Source organism: Triturus cristatus, chromosome 2_1 (genome assembly GCF_964204655.1).
Source record: "Triturus cristatus chromosome 2_1, aTriCri1.1, whole genome shotgun sequence".
NCBI classification, from domain to species: Eukaryota; Metazoa; Chordata; class Amphibia; order Caudata; family Salamandridae; genus Triturus; species Triturus cristatus.
In genome coordinates, this window is record NC_140581.1 from 975,752,201 (window position 1) to 975,775,276 (window position 23,076).

Here is a 23,076-nt window from a genome sequence, read left to right on the forward strand (position 1 = left end):
TCATGGTCTGCTGCATGCTGCACAACATGGCAGTTGAAAGAGCTGTGCCACTCATCCTGAATCAACATGACGAGGACCATCCACCCGTGGAGGACGAAGGGCTTGGCAATGGGGCTAGTGATGTGGAGGATGTGGAGCCGCAAGAGGACATCCGGACTCGGCTCATACGCGACTTCTTTGCTTAGTGGTGAGTACCAGTGTCTGAGTGTGCACGCATTGGTCCCCGTGTGGCATGCGTTGTGATGTGTGTCTCCACCTGCATGTATGGCACGTGACTCAGAGGTGTGTGTGGGTGTGTCACTGGAGTGATGGTGCCAGTGATGGTAGTATTTCCCCAGTCATTATAATGACCTAGCATGTTGTCATCCATACATGTGTCGAGTAAATGCACATGCAAGTGGCTGTGCATTTTTGTGGCTGACTTCTTGTGTGTCTCTCTTCCCCAGGTACCTGCACATGCCGTCTGCTAGTTGCATTGTTGTGGCACTGCTATTCATCATGGACATGACATCGTGGGCTGACTCAGCGTTACAGGCACGGACACGTTTGGAAGTCTCCATGGGGTAAGGGATGCATCTGGGGTGTATGGGTGTGGCAGTTGTTCACGATGTATGCACACTGCCCCTGTCGATGTGTTGTTCCTCTGCAGCCATGTCGCATCCCCATGGGACACGACATGCAGCTGTGTACACCTGAATAGATGGTCTGCCTGGTTGACAGGCATCAGTGATGGGATAGGGGATTGTGATGATGGCATCAATGTGTGTGACACTGCCCTTGGCCACATACGGTTAGCATTGGCTGGACATGGTGTGGGACTTCGACATCAGCGGATCTATGGTGTATGGCAGGCTCTCCGTGTGCAGCTGTGGGTATTTAGCTGTTACCCGACGCTTGTGTGCCACTTCCATGGCAAACACGCATGTGTGCTGCAGAAGGGGGGTGCCAGTGTTGGACCCACATGTTACTCCACATGATGTGTTCATGTGTACTTCGAGTGGCCTCTGCAATCCCGAATACATGTCTAATAAAGGTGTCCCTATGCCTCCAAGGTGCCTCTTCTCAGTCAATGCTGGTGTGTTGCCACGGTGCATCCTGCATGTCTGGCATGGTATTCCCTGATTGTTGCTATGTGTCAATGTGTCGAGTTGCAAGATGCAAGCTGTGTGTGTGGGCTGAGACTGTGTATTGGGCATGATGTCCATGACTGTGTTGCTATTGTGACATGTGCCATCCCCATGCATCCAACGTTGGCCAGGCCCCCATTCTCGGCATCCACCGGACTCCAGCTTGCAGGACATGGTTCTGCCACCTGTGTACACATGCCTGGGTGCCCCCCAGGACACTGGACTGGATCCCTGACCACTGCGCATGACAGTTGCTGTACTCAATGTGTGTGTCAGCACGGTTGTTCGGCAACCCCCTCAGCTGGTTGGGCCCATCACGGGTGTGTATGGTGCTCCATGTCTGTCTTGCGTAATACACTGTGACCCATGTGTCCTGTGCCAGACTCAGGCCCCAGGGTGTGGATGGTTGAAGACAAAAGATGACTCAGGCATGTTTTGACTTTACAAGACACATGTTAGTTAATAATGCTACCAGCAGGCATCTACTCATCATAGTGTGATTTATTAGTGGGGGGGGTGGGGGGGCAAAGTAAGGGTCTTTCCGGGATGTTTGAATCCAAAGTTCAGTAGGGGAGTTGGGGTCCTTGCCATTGGAAATCCTCAGAGTCCATGCCACAGTCTTTGTCAACATTTGTCAGCCAGTGACCAGCAGGGCCATGTGGCAGAGAATGTCTCTTGATGCTGTGATGCTGTTGCTCCAGTGGGCCAGGTGCCAGGCCAGGTGTCCTGGGAGATGGTGATGTAGCAGCCACCCTCACGGTCCTTTCCGTGGACGACCCGGCCTCCTGCGGGGAACCTCACCAGCAGGCCGTGACGACGTCTGGGATGCTCCGTCGGATGTTTCCTCTCCTCCTCCTGATCCCCCCCTGTGGGTGGTGATGTTCTCCGCCTTCTGGCACAGGGAGGGTCGGCCATGGTGTCGGCCATCCGACGGAGTGTAGCGTGAATCCCCTTGAATGCCGTCACTTGCTCAGCCTGTCTGTCCTCCATCCTCCGTTGGTGTACCAGTAGACAGGCAATTAGCTCCGCATGTTGCTGGGCCTGCTGGGCCTTGATCCCCTCGAGGACGGACACAACCTGGGCCATGCCCGTGGTGTCCTGCCGGTATGAGTCCAGGATGTTACGGACATGGGAAAATACCGGATCCCCAGCCAACTGGTCAGGCTCGCGCCTCCGCCGTCCTCCACTCCCACCACCCCTGCCCACTTGCACCTGGCCTGCACTTGTGGGCACATAGGGTCTCCGGGACCCCTGAGGGGTGGCATTGGCGTTGTCGCCTGCCTCCTCCTGGGTGCCCGGGACACCGTGTCCCTCCTGGCGAGCCTGGCTGCATTGTGGTGTTGGGGCAGGGATCCTGGGTGTCTCCTGGGATGTGGCAGGAGTGGGGGTGGTGGTTGGCACAGTTGTACCTGACGCAGGTGCTGCAGGTGGTTGGACACCAGAGGGGCCAGGTTGGTCGGGGTCGTCCGCAGAGTGGTGAGAGTGGTCGCTGCCGGTGGGATCGGGCTCCTGCAGATCCAGGTCCTGTGAGTGTTCCCCCCCAGTGTTGGGGGGTGCACCACGACGTTGACCTGTGTGTGAGAGAGACAATGTTAATTTTTGTCCATGCAACATCCATGTTTCATCATTTTCACAGTTGGCACATTTCCTCTTGGAATTAGGATTGGTCTTGCATTCCACTCACAGTGCACTTGTGCATGGGTGTGTCCCTTGGGCACCACTTTGGCCCCTTTAACTATGTGTGGCACAGTCTTACTTGCTGCGTCAAGTGTGACTGCAGTCAGCAGTGGAGTGGGCAGGTGTGGCGAGCCATGCACTGTACATGTGCACATGGAGTGGATCCACACACTTATATGATCCAGGTAGCTGTCCTTGTGCTCGTGAACAGGTTGTGACATGGCCATGTGTTTTGCCATGGTGAAGAGGGGGGCTTCTGGCACTGGCCACCCTTGTCTACATGCACGCAGTCTACCTGCTGACGAGCAGACATTCACACACGCAACACGGCTGATTGGCTCTCCCTGTGTCTCGCTCCCTCTGTGTCCCCCTCTCCCTCCCTCTCTGTCCCCCTCTCCCTCCATCTCTGTCCCCCTCTCCCTCCCTCTCTGTCCCCCTCTCCCTCCCTCTCAGTCCCCCTCTCCCTCCCTCCGTGTGTCAGCCTCCTCCCTCTGTCCGTCTCCCTCCCTCTCTGTCCCCCTCTCCCTCCATCTCTGTCCCCCTCTCCCTCCATCTCTGTCCCCCTCTCCCTCCATCTCTGTCCCCCTCTCCCTCCATCTCCGTCCCCCTCTCCCTCCCTCTCTGTCCCCCTCTCCCTCCATCTCTGTCCCCCTCTCCCTCCATCTCTGTCCCCCTCTCCCTCCCTCTCTGTCCCCCTCTCCCTCCATCTCTGTCCCCCTCTCCCTCCCTCTCTGTCCCCCTCTCCCTCCCTCTCACTCCCCCTCTCCCTCCCTCCGTGTGTCAGCCTCCTCCCTCTGTCCGTCTCCCTCCCTCTCTGTCCCCCTCTCCCTCCATCTCTGTCCCCCTCTCCCTCCATCTCTGTCCCCCTCTCCCTCCATCTCTGTCCCCCTCTCCCTCCCTCTCTGTCCCCCTCTCCCTCCATCTCTGTCCCCCTCTCCCTCCATCTCTGTCCCCCTCTCCCTCCCTCTCAGTCCCCCTCTCCCTCCCTCCGTGTGTCAGCCTCCTCCCTCTGTCCGTCTCCCTCCCTCTCTGTCCCCCTCTCCCTCCATCTCTGTCCCCCTCTCCCTCCATCTCTGTCCCCCTCTCCCTCCATCTCTGTCCCCCTCTCCCTCCCTCTCTGTCCCCCTCTCCCTCTATCTCTGTCCCCCTCTCCCTCCATCTCTGTCCCCCTCTCCCTCCCTCTCTGTCCCCCTCTCCCTCCCTCTCAGTCCCCCTCTCCCTCCCTCCGTGTGTCAGCCTCCTCCCTCTGTCCGTCTCCCTCCCTCTCTGTCCCCCTCTCCCTCCATCTCTGTCCCCCTCTCCCTCCATCTCTGTCCCCCTCTCCCTCCCTCCGTGTGTCAGCCTCCTCCCTCTGTCCGTCTCCCTCCATCTCTGTCCCCCTCTCCCTCCCTCTCTGTCCCCCTCTCCCTCCCTCTCAGTCCCCCTCTCCCTCCCTCCGTGTGTCAGCCTCCTCCCTCTGTCCGTCTCCCTCCCTCTCTGTCCCCCTCTCCCTCCCTCCGTGTGTCACCCTCTGTCACCTCTGCCCAGCTTCCTGGGCACACACTGTTAGCAGATCTTTGAGTGGCCCTTGAATTGTTGATGTGAGTTTGTTTCTGATCTCCAGGCACCCATTGGGTGTAGTGTCTGTGTCTGTGCGCTGCTGCTGTGGTGGTGTGTGCTGCCACTCGTTCACAATGTTGGCTGTTCATTAGCTGCTGTCATGTGCAAAACAGTGCCTTCACCCCCATGTGTTGATGCAAGGCGTCCGCCATTTGCTGGCAAGTCATTCCTGTGTTGGGACACACTGTTTGTCTGGCTGTGACCTAGGCCATATGGGTAGAGTGAATTGTTGTCTGCTTCTGAGTTGCACTATGTGCTTTTTTGGGCCCAGCCTGCCGCCATCCGGGTTACCGTGTCATGTGTTGTTGTCTTCTGTGGCCTGTGACTTGCCATTGTCCAGCTGGGTGCATGGGGCATGGTGGCAGCAGTGGCATGTGCGTGCTCATGGAGTGTGGTTGAGTCATGCGATGGATTGTGGTGGTTGCGTGCCTGTTGGTGATGTTGGTTGTGGATGCCGTTCCCCCCTTGTGAGGTGCGTTGTTTGTGTACTCACCCGGGTCTCGGAGTCCTTCTAATCCTTCGACTGCCTCCACCGGCAGTATGGCCATCACCCTCTCCTCCCAGGGATGGTAGTGTACGGGTCTGCGGGAGGGCCCTCCTCCGGTGGCGTTGGCCTGGTCGTGTTCATCCTGCCTCTTGGCTCGGACCCTCCTCCGCAGATCGTACCACCTGTTCTGGCATTCCTGCTTGGTCCGTCTGGTGTCCGCAACAGCATTCACAGCATCGACGATGGTCTGCCACATGGCAGTTTTTGCTGCCAGGCTGGTGCTTCTGACCAATGTTCCAAAGATCTGTGGCTCGACTCTGAGGATTTGATCAACAAGGACCTCCAATTCTCGGTTACTGAACTTTGGATTCTTGGTGGTGGGCATGGTGAGGGGTGTGGGTGGGGATGGGGGGGGGGGGTGTGTGGATGTTGGGGGGTGTGTGGATGGTTGTGTGTGTGAATGTGATGAGGGGGTGTTTGTGAGGGTGGTTGTGTGAAGGTGTGCAAGTGTAAGATGTGGTGTAGCTTGTAGTGTGGTTCTGTGGTGTCTGGCAGCAGTGAGTCTGTTGCAAAGGCTCATGGTTTGTGTGTGTGGGCCCTTTTTATTGGTCCATTGGTGGGTGTGGCTGTGTTTGAATCTTGGGTGGGTTGGTTATAAGGAGTGGTGGTGTATTTGGCCTCTGTTTGTTTTTGGCAGTTGCAGGTCAGTGAATGTGTTGTTTTAGTGGTTGTTGGACATGTTTAGTGGCTTTGTGCCATTCGAATGGTGTATTCTTGTGTTGTTTTGTTTTGTCCTGGTTGTGTACGTGCGTTTTGAGCGTGTGTACGGTGTGTACTTGGGCCATTTGGTTGTACGGTGCTGTCCTTGTGTGTGGGTTGGTACGACTCGTACATGCGGTGGTGATGTTGGGGCCTGGGGTGCGCTCCGCACTTAGGAGGTTGTGTTGGGGGTAGGACCGGAACGTACTGGGGTGGGGGTAGGACTGGAACGTACTGGGGTGTACATAGACGGTGGTACGACACGTACTGGGGTGGGGGTAGGACTGGAACGTACTGGGGTGTACATTGACGGTGGTACGACACGTACTGGGGTGGGGGTAGGACTGGAACGTACTGGGGTGTACATAGACGGTGGTACGACACGTACTGGGGTGGGGGTACGACTGGAACGTACTGGGGTGTAGGTACACGGGGGGTATGACACGTACTGGGGTGGGGGTACGACTGGAACGTACTGGGGTGTAGGTACACGGGGGGTATGACACGTACTGGGGTGGGGGTGGGGCTCGAACGTACTGGGGTGTAGGTACACGGGGGTATGACACGTACTGGGGTGGGGGTACGACTGGAACATACTGGGGTGTAGGTACACGGGGGGTATGACACGTACTGGGGTGGGGGTGGGGCTCGAACGTACTGGGGTGTACATTGACGGTGGTACGACACGTACTGGGGTGGGGGTAGGACTGGAACGTACTGGGGTGTACATTGACGGTGGTATGACACGTACTGGGGTGGGGGTAGGACTGGAACGTACTGGGGTGTACATTGACAATGGTATGACACATACTGGGGTGGGGGTAGGACTGGAACGTACTGGGGTGTACATAAACGGTGGTACGACACGTACTGGGGTGGGGTAGGACTGGAACGTACTGGGGTGTACATTGACGGTGGTACGACACATACTGGGGTGGGGGTAGGACTGGAACGTACTGGGGTGTACATTGATGGTGGTATGACACGTACTGGGGTGGGGGTAGGACTGGAACGTACTGGGGTGTACATTGACGGTGGTACGACACGTACTGGGGTGGGGGTAGGACTGGAACGTACTGGGGTGTACATTGACGATGGTACGACACGTACTGGGGTGGGGGTAGGACTGGAACGTACTGGGGTGTAGGTACACGGGGGTATGACACGTACTGGGGTGGGGGTACGACTGGAACGTACTGGGGTGTAGGTACACGGGGGGTATGACACGTACTGGGGTGGGGGTACGACTGGAACGTACTGGGGTGTAGGTACACGGGGGGTATGACACGTACTGGGGTGGGGGTGGGCTCGAACGTACTGGGGTGTAGGTACACGGGGGTATGACACGTACTGGGGTGGGGGTACGACTGGAACGTACTGGGGTGTAGGTACACGGGGGGTATTACACGTACTGGGGAGGGGGGGCTCGAACGTACTGGGGTGTACATAGACGGTGGTACGACACGTACTGGGGTGGGGGTATGACTGGAACGTACTAGGGTGTAGGTACACGGTGGGACGACACGTACTGGGGTGGGGGTACGACTGGAACGTACTGGGGTGTACATAGACGGTGGGACGACACGTACTGGGGTGGGGGTAGGAATGGAACGTACTGGAGTGTACATTGACGATGGTACGACACGTACTGGGGTGGGGGTAGGACTGGAACGTACTGGGGTGTACATAGACGGTGGTACGACACGTACTGGGGTGGGGGTAGGACTGGAACGTACTGGGGTGTACATTGATGGTGGTACGACACGTACTGGGGTGGGGGTACGACTGGAACGTACTGGGGTGTACATAGACGGTGGTACGACACGTACTGGGGTGGGGGTACACGGGGGTACGACACGTACTGGGGTGGGGGTACGACTGGAACGTACTGGGGTGTACATAGACGGTGGGACGACACGTACTGGGGTGTGGGTACACGGGGGTATGACACGTACAGGTGTGGGGGTAGGACTCGGACGTACTGGGGTGTACCTAGACGGGTGGTGGTGTACATACACGGGGGGTACGTGTCGGACGTAAGGGGGCTGGGGGGAGTGTTGGGCGCGTATGCGGGCACATGTCTCCATCGTTGCTGTAGGAGTTCGGTGCGGACGGTGTTTTTTCCATACGGTTGTGAGTTCGGACGCACGGGATGGATCGTGATTCCTCGGTCGGACTTGACTTTTCACGTTTGTATGGTAAATCGTCCGAGGACGTATCGGACACATTTTCCGACCCGAGGACGTGTGGGGAAATATTCCCAATGCGGTTCGTATGGACTTTTTACCATGCGAATCGTGATTGCCAGTTCGTACGGCACTTGTACAATTCGTAGGGTAAAAAGACCGGATACGAGTCGCACGGGGGGATTTTTTACCAGATCGTGATCGGCACCAAAGTGTGTAATTGTAAAGCGCACATTTACCAAAAGGGTATCCTGGTGTTGAATAACAGATGTTTATTGTTACCCAACTCAATGGTACTCACAGGTAGCATTACACCAGGAATGCCGAAAATATGGCAATTTTGCCAGGGAACCCTATTGAAAGTTTTCCAATGCCAAATATATCCACATTCGTCCAGGTATAATCATCATTATGTCCTCGGTGGGCACCATAATGACAAGCAAATAATTATCGCTATGCTAAACATGGACTCAATTATTCCAAGGTGGTTTGAGGCAATGCCACACTTCCGAAGACCCTTCTAAATAAAGACCAAATTGTGCGCTGCTCATTGTCTTTGCCTCCCACGTTTGCAAGGGTCAGCTTCAGTTATTAAAACAATACTGATCGTTAACTGCATCTCAGTCTAAGCGACACACTATTTTTTTCTTAAATCTTCACTACCACTCTCCTTAGCTTCACGATGCCATTAGGCAAACGTGTGTTCGTAAAATACATGTACACGACTAATTAATGTGAGAAGAATACGATGCCACAGTCAACATTAAATACCAATATCCACCCTATGTGTTTACATGGCAGGCATTAGACTGGGATGAATGAGCTCACACCCTGCGCCTTAATGCCGGCCAGTGCATGAATAATGGAGCACAAGAGAAGGCACCAGATGGTCATGGGTACAGTTACACGTAGGAAGGTGGCTTGCAGATTAGTCACCTTTGTTTGGTCTGTAGCCCAAAAGTGTCTTCATATTTAGAGTTCCGTGCAGGTCTGGCACCTCTTGCGCAGGGGTAGGTAGGAGAAAGGAGATAAGCTAAACAATCAACTGAAGATAAGTGGTTGAAAAGGAGCACTACAAAATGATGCGCGAGACATAACAGGCGCTTAAGGCTGGGGACGGGGTGGGGGCGAGACAATGTAGAAAACATTGAGTGCTGCCGCTGATGGGTAGGGGGAGGTGAGCCTTCATGTATGGATTCCGCAGAGACTGACTGGCACGGCAAGCGCCGTAGGGTCAATAGATACAAAGGCACCAATGTGTTCTAGAAAGTCATAGGCAAGTAAACTGAGCTAATACGTGATGGGAGGTACTGAGCATAGTAAGTCGTGAGCGCTGGTACCTGTCATGGTAGAAGGTGACGGTAAAATGTGACATTCTAGCAATGGGTGGGGAGGACAAGCATTGCAGGGGGTGATGAGTGCAGTAAAGGTGGCAGGCAGTGGTGGGGGGAGACGTGGCAGGCACTGTGGAAGGGAGTGGACAAAAGCGATAGGCGCTACAGTGGATCGTTGAAGAGGATGAAGGATCACAATTGTTTACTGAGAGGTAATAAATGAAGATGCGCAGGAGCCAGGAGGGAGGAGCAGAGAGGCGAGCCAGATGGTCGCTGCAGGGAAGGATGCCTGCTTTGATAAGTTTTCAAAGTGCTGCTGAAGGCTGGCGGTTCGCGCGTGCACGATCGCGTGAACGCAAGCGCTAGGTCAGCCAGCAGTACTTTGAAAACTCACATACAAAATGTCTCTCCAAGCCAGTGCATGCGCTGGGCTCAGCGAGACCTAAAAAGGACCTGTTCACTCCTACTGATCACTACACAGTATTCTGCCACCACCACGCTCGTATTTCCCATACTCTTTTATTTCTGCCCCTGCTTTTGATGCTGCATTTCCCCTCTCACTGAGGTTTCCCATGTAATTTTTATCTCTGTGTCCTAACACTATGACAGACACCACCTCCCTCGGGACATCCTTCAATGTAGTCATAGGATGTCCCTGTAAGTCTTTCTCTATGCACCTATCATGCCTGCCCTCCCACTGTCCTTCATTCTGCTTGCCAGTGCTCACTTTCACCAATGCACATACAGTGACTCCTTCCTCTCTCCCTGTATCTTGTTCAACACATTCAGGTCCATGCTATCCCCTCATTGATGCAGCTAATAGGTTGCTGGACTAGCCACTCTCAGAACTAGTCTGGTCAGTGTAGTTCAGTATTTACTTTGTCTTACATGATCATGTATCTTGTGCTACTTTTTGCGATTACCCTGGTGCCTATGCTGCTTACTTCGTGCTACATCTGAAGGACCCCTATAATGCTCTTGTCACCTTACTTTCACCTGGTCAGTTTGTCACAGGTGGAAAATAAAAAGGAAAATGGGCTGGGAAAGGGGGTATGTGCTGCTGACAGCCTTTCTAAGCACAGATCACAAAGGGGCTAAAGAAATGCAAGTAGCCTATGGTGAAACAGTGGAGGGCAATGTGAATTGGAGAATTTAACAAGATAACAAGTGAACAATTTATGGTCAAGATGAGATATGCGAATGGAGGAGATAGGCAACCTGTAGTGAGAGCTTGGATAAATGGGCCTAAAATCTGTGAAAAAAGGTAAGCAAAGGGGGAAACCATGAAACTTTTATTGTGTGTTGTAGATGAAGGGGCATGGAGTATGTTACAAGAGACTGGAGGGGAAAATACTATTCCGTCTGTAATTAGAGTGTGGTTAAGAAAACGAAAGGACAGAGGCAGCCATGACGAGTCAGTGAAAGTGGTATGGAGCATGATATTTGAGAGGAAAGGAAACCAGTTTAGCATCAATGGTTGAGGAATTTGGAAAAGAATAGGTTGCTGTAAGAGTTTGTAGAGGTTGCTTACTACTGAAGGGCAGAAGCAGAGGGCAAGTTTACTTAAGAGGCAGCAGATGACCAGAAGATTTTCTATGCTGTCCCAGTTAAATGATTTAGCTAGTAGATGGGACAACTGGATTTCTTTACAGGACAAGATGCTCTGTGTAGAACTATGTCCATTAGGCAAGTACATGTTTTCAAACATTCCACATGCCTAAACAAAAAGTAAGATGACCATCACCATGCGCAGCATGGGTTTGGGTGTCCAACACCACGTCGCACACTGCTGACTATGTGGTGTATGTAGGGCAGACCTACTGACTTCTGAGGACCTTTATCAAGGGGTCAGCATATCAATATATAGAAAGCAGTCCTATTGACATTGTAAAAAAGTCACAAACTATAATCAAATACACATTTTAAAAATTCACACATTGCAATATTTAGTAAAAGTGATTGTCCTAAAATATTTTGATTAAAGTCTTTCTACAAAAACACAACATGTCTTTGTCCTTTTTTTAACCCCTTCGCTGCTAGGCCTTGTTCCCCCCTGTGCTAAGCCTTTTTTGGGCTATTTGGGGTAGTGCACGTTTAGGCCCCTGTAACTTTTTGACCACATAAGGTATCCACGCCAAATTTGCGTCCTTTTCTTCCGACATCATGGGGATTCTAAAGGTACCCAGGGTTTGTGGATTCCCCAGGAGGGGTCCCAGAAATTAGCCAAAATACAGCTAAATTTTGGTTCTTCTGGGAAAAATTGGAAAAAAGGGCTGCAAATGAAAGCGTCTGGGTTTTTCCCTGCAAATGGTATAAAAAAAAGGGTTTGTGGGGATGAAATCACCATTTTCCCAGCTTTTAGAGAATGACAGACTTTTGTCAGAAAACCAACATTTTTTACACAGTTTTGGCATTTTTCTGGGACATAGCCTTTTTCTGCTATTTTTTGTGCTTTCAACCTCCTTCCAGTTAATGGTAGAAATGGGTATGAAAGCAATAATGGATCCTGGACAGCTATACATTTCAGAAAAGTAGACAAAATTCTGAATTCAGCAAGGGGTAATTTGTGTAGATTCTTCAAGGTTTCTTTATCGAAACTAACAGTTAAATATACGAAAAATTGAAAATTAGTTGAAAAAAACAGCCTTTTGTATCAACGTTTTTACCAGTAACTTCTTCTAATTATGACAGCTCTTTGAAAGCAACATACCGTTACATTTGCAAGACCCTTCTGGTTGTGGGGATATATAGAGGACTTGTAGGTTCACCAAGAACCCGACGAACCCAGAGTCAAAAACTGAGCAGCAATTTGCAATGGCTTTTTATTATGTACTGGGTATATAGCAATTATTGTGGGAAAATGTATACATGGAAAAATTGGTATGAAAGACACCTATGTATTTCTGAAATGGTAACAAATTATAGAGTTTAGAAACAGAAGATATTTGCACATTTTCGAAATTGGGAATACTCATACTAGCATGAGAATTATCGGTCATTTTTCAAACTGACTTCTTTTTTACACAATGTCTTTCATTTGGAAGGCAGAAATGCATCAAAAGTCAATAGGTAATGGTACCTCACTTGTGTGGGTAGGCATAGTGCCCACAACAGGAAATGGCTCAAAACCCAACATGAGCACACCACATTTTCATAATGAAAAATGACCCTTTTTTGGCAAAGTGCCTAGCTGTAGTTTTTTAACTATAGCTCTGCCGGGACCTAGGGAAACCTAGCAAACCTATACATTTTTGCAAACTAGACACCCAGGGGAATCCAGGATGGGGTAACTTGACTGCTTCCCACCAGGTTCTGTTACCCAGAATCCCTTGCAAACCTTTTTTCACACATTTTTGTGTGGGAAAGTTGTGGCATCACTGGGCTGACACAAATTTCCTACCACCCAGCGTTCCACCGGGTCTCTTGATAAAAACAGTGCCTCACTCATGTGGGAGGCCCAAGTACCCGTGACAGGCAAGGGACCAAAAAGTATTGAGGCGACATCAAAATTGCCTTTCACAAAATGTTTTTGGCCCTTGCCTGTTGTGGGCACTTGAGCCTCCCACACGAGTGAGGCACCATTTTAATCGGGAGACCCTGGTGAACGTTGGGTGGTAGGAAATTTGTGTCAGCCCGGTGATGCCACAACTATCCCCCACAGAAATGTGTGAAAAAACTGATTTTTTCAGGTAAAATTGAGGTTTGCAGAGGATTCTGGGTAAGGAAACGTTGGGGGATCCACGCAAGTCATACCTCCCTGGAATCCCCCGAGTGTCTAGTTTTCAGAAATGTGTAGGTTTGGTAAGTTTCCCTAGATTGCCGCCGAGCACGGGGCCAAAAACCCAGGTGACCCCCCTTGCAAAACCAGGTTGTTTGGTGATAGACAATTTTGATGTCGCCTCAATACGTATTGGGCCCCTGCCTGTCACGGGTACTTGAGCCTCCCACACAAGTGAGGCACCATTTTTATCGGGAGACCCAGGGGAACGCTGGGTGGTAGGAAATTTGTGTCAGCCCAGGGATGCCACAACTTTCCCCCACAGAAATGTGTGAAATACGTGATTGTTTTAGCTAAAATTGAGGTTTGCAGGGGATTCTGGGTAAGGAAACGTTGGGGGATCCACGCAAGCCATACTTCACTGGAATCCCCCAGGTGTCTAGTTTTCAGGAACGTGTGGGTTTGGTAGGTTTCCCTAGATGTCCGCCGAGCACGGGGCCAAAAACCCAGATGACCCCCCCTTGCAAAACCAGGATGTTTGGTGATAGGCAATTTTGATGTCGCCTCAATACGTTTTGGGCCCCTGCCTTTCGCTGTTACTTGGGCCTCCAACACGAGTGAGGCACCATTTGTATCGGGAGTCCCGGGGGAATGCTGGGTGGTACGAAATTTGTGTCACCCCGGTGATGCCACAACTTTCCCACACAAAAATGTGTGAAAAAAGTGATTTTTTCAACTACAATTGAGGTTTGCAGGGGATACTGGGTTAGGAAACGTTGGGGGATCCACGCAAGCCATACCTCCCTGGAATCCCCCGGGTGTCTAGATTTCAGAAATGTGTGGGTATGGTAGGTTTCCCTAGGTGCCGGCAGAGCTAGGGTTCAAAATCTACAGCTAGGCACTCTTTGGCGTCTAGTGGGCTTTTTGCTCCCTGAGGGGGGGCAGATTGGGGTCTACTGCCCTCATTTTCCCCCCAGGGGGGGCAGAAAGGCTGTAATTGTTGTGGGTGGGGGTGGGGGCATTGGCATGCCCGTTTTGGGCAGCCCCCACCCTAATAAAAATTTGCCCAAAAAAATCCCTGGTGTCTAGTGGGCCTTTAGCCCCCCCGGGGAAAGAATGGGGGCTACTGCCCCATCTAACCCCCGGGAGGGTAGGAAGGCTGTAATTTTTGCAGGGGAGGGGATGGGGCATGGGCAAGCGTGTTTTGGGCAGCCCCACTCTAATTCAAATTTGCTCCCAAAAAAACCCTGGCGTCTAGTGGGCTTTTTGCTCCCAACATGGCAGATTGGGGCAAATGCCCCCATCTGCCCCCCAGGGGGGGCTGAAAGTCTTTGAGACACCAGGGAGTTTTTTGGGCAAATTTTAATTAGGGTGGGGGCTTCCCAAAACGGGCATGCCAATGCCCCCACCCTAATTCAAATTTGCCCAAAAAATCCCTGGCATCTACTGGGCTTTTTGCCCCCCGGGGGGGCAGATTGGGGGCTAATACCCTCTTCTGCCCCCCCGGGGGGGCAGAAAGACCACTAGATGCCAGGGATTTTTTGAGCAAATTTTAATTAGGGTGGGGGTTGCCAAAAATGGGCATGCCAATGCTCCCACCATAATAAAAATGTCCCCAAAAAAATTTCTGGCGTCTGGTGGGCTTTTTGCCCTTCCCCGGGGGGGGGGGCAGATTGGGGGCTACTGCTCCATCTGCTGACCAGGGGGGGCAGGAAGTCTGCAATTTTTGTGGGGTAGGGGGTGGGGGCATGGGCATGCCCGTTTTGGGCTGCCCCACTCTAATTCAAATTTGCCCCAAAAAACCCCTGGCATCTAGAGGGCTTTTTGCCCCCCCAGCAGGGCAGACTGGGGGCTAATACCCCCATCTGGCCCCCAGGGGGGACTGAAAGTCCAGTAGACACCAGGGAGTTTTTGGGTAAATTTGAATTAGGGTGGGGGCTGCCCAAAACGGGCATGCCAATGCCCCCACCCTAATTAAAAGTTGCCCAAAAAATCCCTGGCGTCTACTGGGATTTTTGCCCCCTCGGGGACAGATGGGGGCTAATGCCCCTATATGCCCCTCAGGAGGGGCAGGAAGGCTGTAATTTTTGCAGGGGAGGGGATGGGGCATGAGCATGCCTGTTTTGGGCAGCCCCCACCCTAATTCAAATTTGCCTAAAAGAAATCCCTCATGACTAGCGGGCTTTTTGCCCCCCCGGGGGTGCAGATTGGGGGCTAATGACCCCATCTGCCCCCTGGGGGGGGCAGAAAGCCTACTAGATGCCAGGGATTTGTTTGAGCAAATTTTAATTAGGGTAGGGGTTGCCAAAAACGGGCATGCCAATGCCCCCACCCTAATGAAACTTTTCCCAAAAAAATCCCTGGTGTCTAGTGGGCTTTTTGCCCCCCGGGAAGGGCGGATTGGGGCTACTGCCCCATCTGCTCCCCGGGGGGCATGAAGGCTGCAATTTGTTTGGGGGGAGGGTGTGAGGGCATGGGTATGCCTGTTTCGGGCAGCCCCGACCCGAATTCAAATTTGCCCCCAAAAAATCCCTGGCGACTAGTGGGCTTTTCGCCCACCCCCCCGGATGCAGATTGGGGCTAATGCCCCCACACACATTTCAGTTTTGGTTTCTGTGCAATGAAGACAGCGCGATGTGCACGCTGATCTTTATGGCACAGAAAGCAGGGAGGGGGCCTCGCGAGCTGGGGAATCTATTCCCCAGCTCCCAAGGTCACAGGGGTTAAATAGAAATCCCTCTGCTGTCTGCAGCAGAGGGATTTCGTGCCCCTGGCCTCATGATGGAATGGTTCCATCATGAGCACAGGTGCACCAATGCTCATGACGGAACCATTCCATCATTAGCATCGAAGGGGTTAACACTTTTCAGTCCTCAAAATGTTAACATAGAACTTACCACAAGGGATCCCTGCACTCAAGCAGAAGAGAATTTAAACAGACCTGGGCGTAGTTCACAGAGTTTTGCTACGCAGAACTCCGCGAAGTGACAAAAACACACAGCAGAGGTCTGCAAGTGGCAGAGTGCAGGGTGAACTGCAATTGGAGCTGGTCTTCCTGCCGCTCATGTACAAATTTTGCCCGAATGGCAGCTCTCGCTCGCAAACTTACAGTTCGCGAGCGGGGAAAAAAACTCTGCTGCACTACGCCGAGTGGAGTTTTCTGCACTCCGCGAACTCCGATGAGCATGGAGTGCAGAAAACTCCGCAAACTCCGATAACAGAGTGGAGTACACCGCCCAGACCTACATATAAGTCCAGCTTGGAGTGCTTTCAAGAAAATTAGATAAGCTCTCTTGGAGTCATTGATGCTTACTGTGTTTTTTTGTGTTGCTGGGGGGGGGCTGCAGCACTCTTTGCCGTTCTCAAGATTTAAAAAAAAGCTTGAAGGTGCCCGGCCACTTCTAAGGGCACTGCCAGCACCAACATTTTTTCCTTAAATAACCTTGAACGGCAGTATGGTGCAATCCCCAATTGGAGAAGTGAATCTGAAATCAACGACTACTCTGCTCACTTCATATTCACTGTTTAATTATAATTTGCGAGGCAGTGTGTGGACCTCCTCCCTGAGTATTCAGGACCCCTCTGTAGGATCAATCAGTTATTTTTAATGGGGGGCATGCAGCCCCTCCTCCAGCTACACAAAGGCCACGAGGACCTCATCTCTTGGGCCTAACATTTATATTTTGAGGGGGGAGGCATGGGATCCGCCTCCCCAAGCCACTTAAGGGCCGAAGAACACTCCTGGGCATGGATTTTGTTGGGAGAGGGTGTACGCCCCCTCTCGAAGCCATCCAGTAGCCCCGGGGACCAGGGATCCACAAATTTTCAACCACCCAGCATTCCCACAAATCTCTACATATAATGGAGTCCAACTTGTGTGAATGAGACAACCATCCATGATAGGAAACTGCACAAAAAACAACTTGGACAGTTTTCTCCACTTAAAACAACCATTTTTTTGTAGTTAGGGTACCTTTGGATTTTAAGCCCATGACTTGATGCCCAGGGAAACCTTCTAAGTCCACGCATTTCTGAAAACGAATAACCTGCGGAAGCCCAAGGTGGTGTGCCTCACATGGATCCCCAAGCAGTTTCGTAGTCTGTGCGAGGACCCCAATTAACCTTGGATTGATCATTTTCTGTCTCAGGCACGAGTCCCAGCCACAAAAGTGGGGAAGCATTTTTATTGTGACAAGGTTAATGTTGGGTTGGTGAAATTTTCTGTATTTTTGCTCAGTCCGTATGTTTACCTGACAGAAATTTGTGGAAAATGTGTGTTTTTAGCGAAAGGTTATGGTTTGCAAGGAATTGTGGTTAAAAAACATCATGGGATCAACGCAAGGCACACCACCCTAAAATGCCCTGGTTGTCTAGTTTTCAAAAATATCTGTAGTTGGTAGATTTCCATGAGTGGTTGAGACCGCCCACAGAGGCTGTTGCACTAGCTACCCCAATCGCTTACCTCTCCACTTAGCATTTTAGGGCCATTTGTGTTGCGGTCTTCTGGCCCACCCACACAAGTGGGGTACTGTTGTTATTCAGAGATGTGTGGAAATGCTGAGTGGTAGGAAATTTGTGGATTACCACAGATTCTGGATCTTCCCTGCACAGAAATGGATTAAAAATGTGTGTTCTTAGCCAAAGATTGTAGGTTACACAGGATTTTGAGTGAGAACATCTAATGATATCCAAGCAAGCCAGACCACCTTGGGCTTCCCTGGCTCTCTATTTATGTCTGGTTGTCCATTTAATTTTTCTCTAAATCCAAATTTAAGCACTGACCAGGCCTAATCCACTTCTTGTTTCCAAACTGTGCACCATCTCAGTAGGTTTTATCTTTTGACTTTGACCCGGTCTGTCACGACTAGATGTCTGTGATCGGCACTTTGATCTTGTAGACGCTATTTTGAACCTCAAACTTTAAAAATTCATAATTCCAGTTCAATTAAATGGATTTTTGTTGTTTTGGTGTATCTAATGAAATTCACTCTATTTTTGTAAATTGGTTTGGGATTTTTCTGGTGTGGTGCTTTCACTTTATTACTGTTTTTGTGCTGCATACTTTACACTATAAGTTAAGCCTGAATGCCTTTTGTGCCAAGCTACCCGGGGTTAAGCACAGGTTGATTTTGTGACTTTTTGTGGTTTACCCTGCAAGGGATTGTCACTGTTGCTTGATTAGGGTTTGCATTTCAGTTAACAACACAATTCACACTGTTGTACAGAGGTGTGGATCAGGACTTGTGTTTCTGCAATACCGTACACTGATTTGTGTTACCAAAAAATCCCAGCTGAATAATTTGACACCAGAGTGATTCCTTTTTAAATTATTCCTTAGTTATTTTCAATTGGCTATAACCTCTCTTTTCTAAATGTAAGTGCCCTATCTTCCTTTTTGCACCATGGAGATGGAGTCATTCAACTTTGACACCCTCAGCAGGGCTGAGCTGCTGAAATTCAGAAAACAGACTTGACTATCTGAGAGCTACAAAGCTGGATCTCCAGGTAGCTCTCAGGGATTTTGAGGAGTGCAATTGTGGCAGTCTGCCTAAAAAAAGGAAGAGGTCAATGAGAATGAGGACGAGGAGAGAGAGGATAAAGTCCAGGGTCTTTACCTGCCAGGAGAGCCCAACTCAACTGCAGCAGATGGCCAGGATGCCACAGATGCCACGGATGAAACAGGTAGCAGTGTATCTGCCAGGGGTTTGATGCCAGAGGAACTGAAGGAAGGGGGGGGGGGGTTAGAGAAAGCGCAAGCTGGAGGCGGCCAAGCTAAGGATGGAGGAAAAAAGGAAGGTCCATGAACTCAAACTGAAGGAACTGGACATAAAAGCCAAGCATGTTGAGTCCAGCATTACTGGTGGAAGCATACCAGCAGTGCCCAATGGAGAGGTGAATGTTTGCATTTCCAAGGACCTTGTGCCCAGTAATGTGGTGGGAAATGATATAGATAAGTGGTTCTCAGCCTGCCTCTGAGATAGCTCTGAGGCTACACAAGGCCCCAGAGGAGTACTGGGGGAAGGGTAGGTTGTGGAGGCACATGTCCACAGGGGGAGGTACACACTCCTGACACTTGAGGATGAGATCAAAACCAAGTATTCCCCCATGAAGGCATTTCTTCTTACCAAGTTTAGGCTGACCGCGGAGAAATACAGTCAGAGGTTCATGGATAGATATAAACTCCCAACCCAAACTTAGGTGGACTTTTTACACTATTCCAGCAAGGCATTGAAGGACTGCATGAGGAGCAGCAAGATAGATGATTTCGCTGGGCTGTACATCCTGATTCTGAGGGAGCACATGCTTAATACCTGTTTTACAGAGCTGTGCCATTACCCGGTAGACAGCAAGCTGACTGACCCCAGGAAGATTGTGGAGGCGGACCTTTGGGTCAGCACCAGAATTGTTCAAGAAGGTGTCTGGGGGACTCCCAAAAGGGTGACCAGGGTTCCCACTAGAAGAAAGAGGTAGGGGAATACATAGAAGGAGTTCTCTTAGGGCCCCAAAATAGTTTTCTCCAGAAAGGGTCCCAATCCCAATATGGCCCCCAGAAGAAAGGCTTCTCTGATATGAGTCATAACAAGTTTGCCGCTAAGTGCTATGAGTTTTATGAATATGGGCATTACAAGGATGATCTCAAGTGCCTCAAGAATGCAGAGCCTCCTAGTGGAGGGAAATCCCCAGGGTTGGCTAGCATATTGCTTGGGGAGGAGATGGTCCCAGTTAGTGAGGGGGAGGCAGTCATTGAGGTTACTCTAGTGTCCCTGGGTGACAAGGAAATGGTACCCAAGGCCCACATGCCTTTCAATGCTTCTAAGTATAGGCAGTGTCACCATCAATGGGCAGACAGTGGAGGCCCTGTGGGACACAGGAGCCAGGATGATTACTGTAAGGTCTCATCCGGTGTCCTCAGAGCAATTGATTCACAAAACATTCTACCAGGCTGTAGTAGCTGACAACTAGGAGTGCCACTATCCTGTGGCTCTAGCTCCCCTTGAATGGGGTGGGTGTCTCATGTCTTCTGAACGTTGCTGTGATCCCTGCCATGACTGTGGACTGTCTGTTAGGGAATGAACTTGAGTACACTGCATGGAAGGTAGTGGAGGATAGGTCACACCTGGAAATGTTGGGGTGCCTGAGTGGGTTTATGGGACCACCAGATCTATTTCTGCCCAAGAGGGGAGTCAAGGAGATATGGAGCCTTAAAAATGTCCAAGACAGCTGTCAAGAGAGGAAAGGGCAAGGTTTGCGGGAAAGAGTCCCAGAATTAGGGGTGGGCGACAGATTTTGCAGACTTTTGCCATTCCACACTCTGTTTGGAGTGTGGAGTTTGGCAAAAACTCCACCAACCACCGTGTGGCGGAGGTTACTGGCGCCCACCCCTTATCATTGGTATCTCTGCTACGGTTTTCCACGTGACATCATTGCAGCCTACAGACCATCGCATTGCATTACTTGGCACTGCAAAGAGAGGCGATAATTTCACAAGTGGTGTTCTCAGAGCACAGAACAACATAATTTAACATCAGTATCATGCCTGCTCATGGCATCTGATACTGATAACAAAGAGCTACCGGACGGTGCACTTAACAACACCCAAGACCCCATCTGCTGCAATAATGTTGGACGCCAAGAAAGCTTTTGACTCTCTGGAGTGGCCCTTTTGCGTTTCCATTAGGCAGCGGATGGGTATGCCCAAGGAGTTTGTGGCCCTAGCGGAATTGCTTTACAACAACCCAACGGCGAGATTATGCTTGAATGGCTTGCTGTCCCACCCCTTCTCTCTATCCTGAGGCACCAGGCAGGGCTGCCCCTTGTCGCCTCTATTATTCATCCAGGCGATTAATCCCTTGGTCAGGCATTTTCAAGAATATGCATTTGCAGAGAGGCCTACAATTTAACACTGGTCCCCTGCTGATGTCCCTGTATGCAGACAACATAGTCCTCTACATCCGGGAGCCCCACACGAACCTTGAACCCCTGATCAGAGAGGCGATTAGATTTGGCGTATATTCGGTCCTTAAGGTCAATTGGAGCAAATCCATAGTATTCCCTCTCACTTCCGGCACAGTGAGTTGGGACTTTGAATTCTCACTCGAGTGGTGCACAGATTGTGCCAAGTACTTGGGCATCCACATTCACTTAGATTAAGAGCAAATGATAAGTCTTAATTATGGTCAAGCAATTGACGACCTTGAATCGCAAATAGAGAAGTGGCTGCGGATCCCGTTGTCCACAGCAGGTTGGGGCACTTTAATCAAAATGATAGTGCTACCCACATTTTTATATCTTTTCAAGAACATCCCCATCTCCCTACCAAATCGTTTCTTTTTGACATTGCGATCACTCCTTATTCAACTGATGTGTGTGGGGGGGGGGTAAACAGCCTAGGGTGCGGTGGCAGACGATGACCCTGCCTTTTGACAGGGGAGGGTTCGGGGTTCCAGATCTTAAACTGTACTACCTCATAGCTCAATGCAGCTACACCCACACCTGGTTCCACCCGGATGCCAGAATCCCATATCTCTGCCCTGAGGCGGATTTCGTGCAGCCAGACTCGTTGGCGGCAGTGCTCCCCAAAGGCATATCCAGAGACCCCCGCGACATACAGACAGTGGCCACTACTAGTTGGGCCTCATATAAATTGCGACGTGTCATGGGGGTTCCCATATTGTATTCATTGGCCCTTCCAGTTCCTAGCGCTCACTGGATGCCCATCACGAGTGAGAGGCTAGTGCAGTGCACGCTTACCTCCCTTAACAGCCTCAAATTCGGCGACCTGTTCCTAGGCGGACACGTATTTTCTATAACAGAAGAGGATCGATTTTGAGACACCACTTTTATGGACCGTTTTATAATGGGCCGCATGCGCTCCGTACTCCGAGCGATACTGCCCAGTTTCCCTATCGAACCTGATTCATTTGCTCCTCTTTCCACAATCATAGAGAGCCAGGGGGGTGAACACCCTATTTCGAAATTGCATAGAACCTGCGCTGCGACGATCTCGATCAAAGATGACACTGCCCGCAAAAGGCTGGGAGGTGGACCTGGGCCGACCCATACTGGACGAGCAGTGGGACAAGTGCTGCGCAGTGACGAAGGATGTCTCCCTAAATAGCCAACACAAATGACTTCACTTCAAGTTCTTGTGCAGAATGTACTTTACACCAGAGAAAGCGCACAGAATTGACCCGTACCGGACGCATAATTGTTTGAAATTTGGCACACCACATGCTGACTTCGCCCATCACTCTTGGACATGCCATAAAATACAGTCTTACTGGGAGGCGGTCCACCAGACACTGGGTGACATGCTTGGCTTGTCTCTAGCTCCCGTTCCAGAGATGGCCTTACTGGGTTACGTGGTAAACTTTCCCGAAGGTGTACGGAAATTTGCAGCCATCAGCTTCCTGTTAGCAAAAAGAGAAATTGCCATTAATTGGGGGTGTAAAAGGGTTCCCATTCTTCAAGGCTGGTTGCACAGTTTAGCCTTTTGCAATACAAATAGTGAGGTGTATGCCTCCATGTTGCCGTGATCCTCCAGACCAAAAGACATTTGGGGTCTGCTCAGGCGCTACTCGACTGCAGACCACCAAGCGGCGGGGTCACAACTAGAACAGGGCAGAGTCCCCACTGGAGTGGGCTAATTTCCTTTCTGTGCGGCTCACGAGCTGAGAATGTCTATGTCATTTGATTTATCTACAGGTTCTAACTGTTTTTCCGCCGATTCCTAAATCTGATATGGGCTCTATGAGTGATGGTGGAGGGGGGATTCTGAAAAATATTCATCTGACTCGGGGTGGGAGCGAACCGTGGGGTAAATTGAAATACTCAACAGATGTCTCTATATCTTCATGCTAGGAAGAATAAATTGCAAAATGTTTATGGCTGCATAGTAATGGCTTAAACAGTGAGCACTCATGTGGATTATATTGTTGCTGTAATGTTTCAATTGGTAAATAAAGTTTATTAAAAAGTACATGTACATGGAGCATGGCATGGAAGTTGTAAATTGGTATGCATGGGTTAGTGAGTTATATGCATGGTGGCATGGAGAGGAAGTTGCAGATTGGTAAGCATTGGCTAGTGAGTTATATGCCATGACACCATGGAGCAGAAGTTAACAATTGGTGTGCATTGGCTACTGAGCTATATGCCCTGGGAGCATAGAGTGGAAGCTGCAGATTGG

The 23,076-nt window shown here is 50.8% G+C and overlaps 1 protein-coding gene across 2 annotated transcripts in view; it reads right to left on the bottom strand.

Annotated features, from left to right (window-relative positions):
- LOC146866146 (bile acid-CoA:amino acid N-acyltransferase-like) overlaps nucleotides 1-23,076 on the bottom strand; it is a 268,476-nt gene that overhangs the window by 231,483 nt on the left and 13,917 nt on the right. Inside the window, exon 1 of one of the 2 annotated variants that reach the window (XM_085633921.1) lies at nucleotides 22,169-22,297. The exons of the other annotated variant lie outside the window; for it this stretch is intronic. Within the exon in view, the coding sequence (XP_085490047.1) occupies nucleotides 22,169-22,200 (32 nt within the window). The 5' untranslated portion in view covers nucleotides 22,201-22,297. Of the gene's footprint in view, nucleotides 1-22,168; nucleotides 22,298-23,076 lie in introns of those variants that run through there. 2 annotated transcript variants of the gene reach the window in all.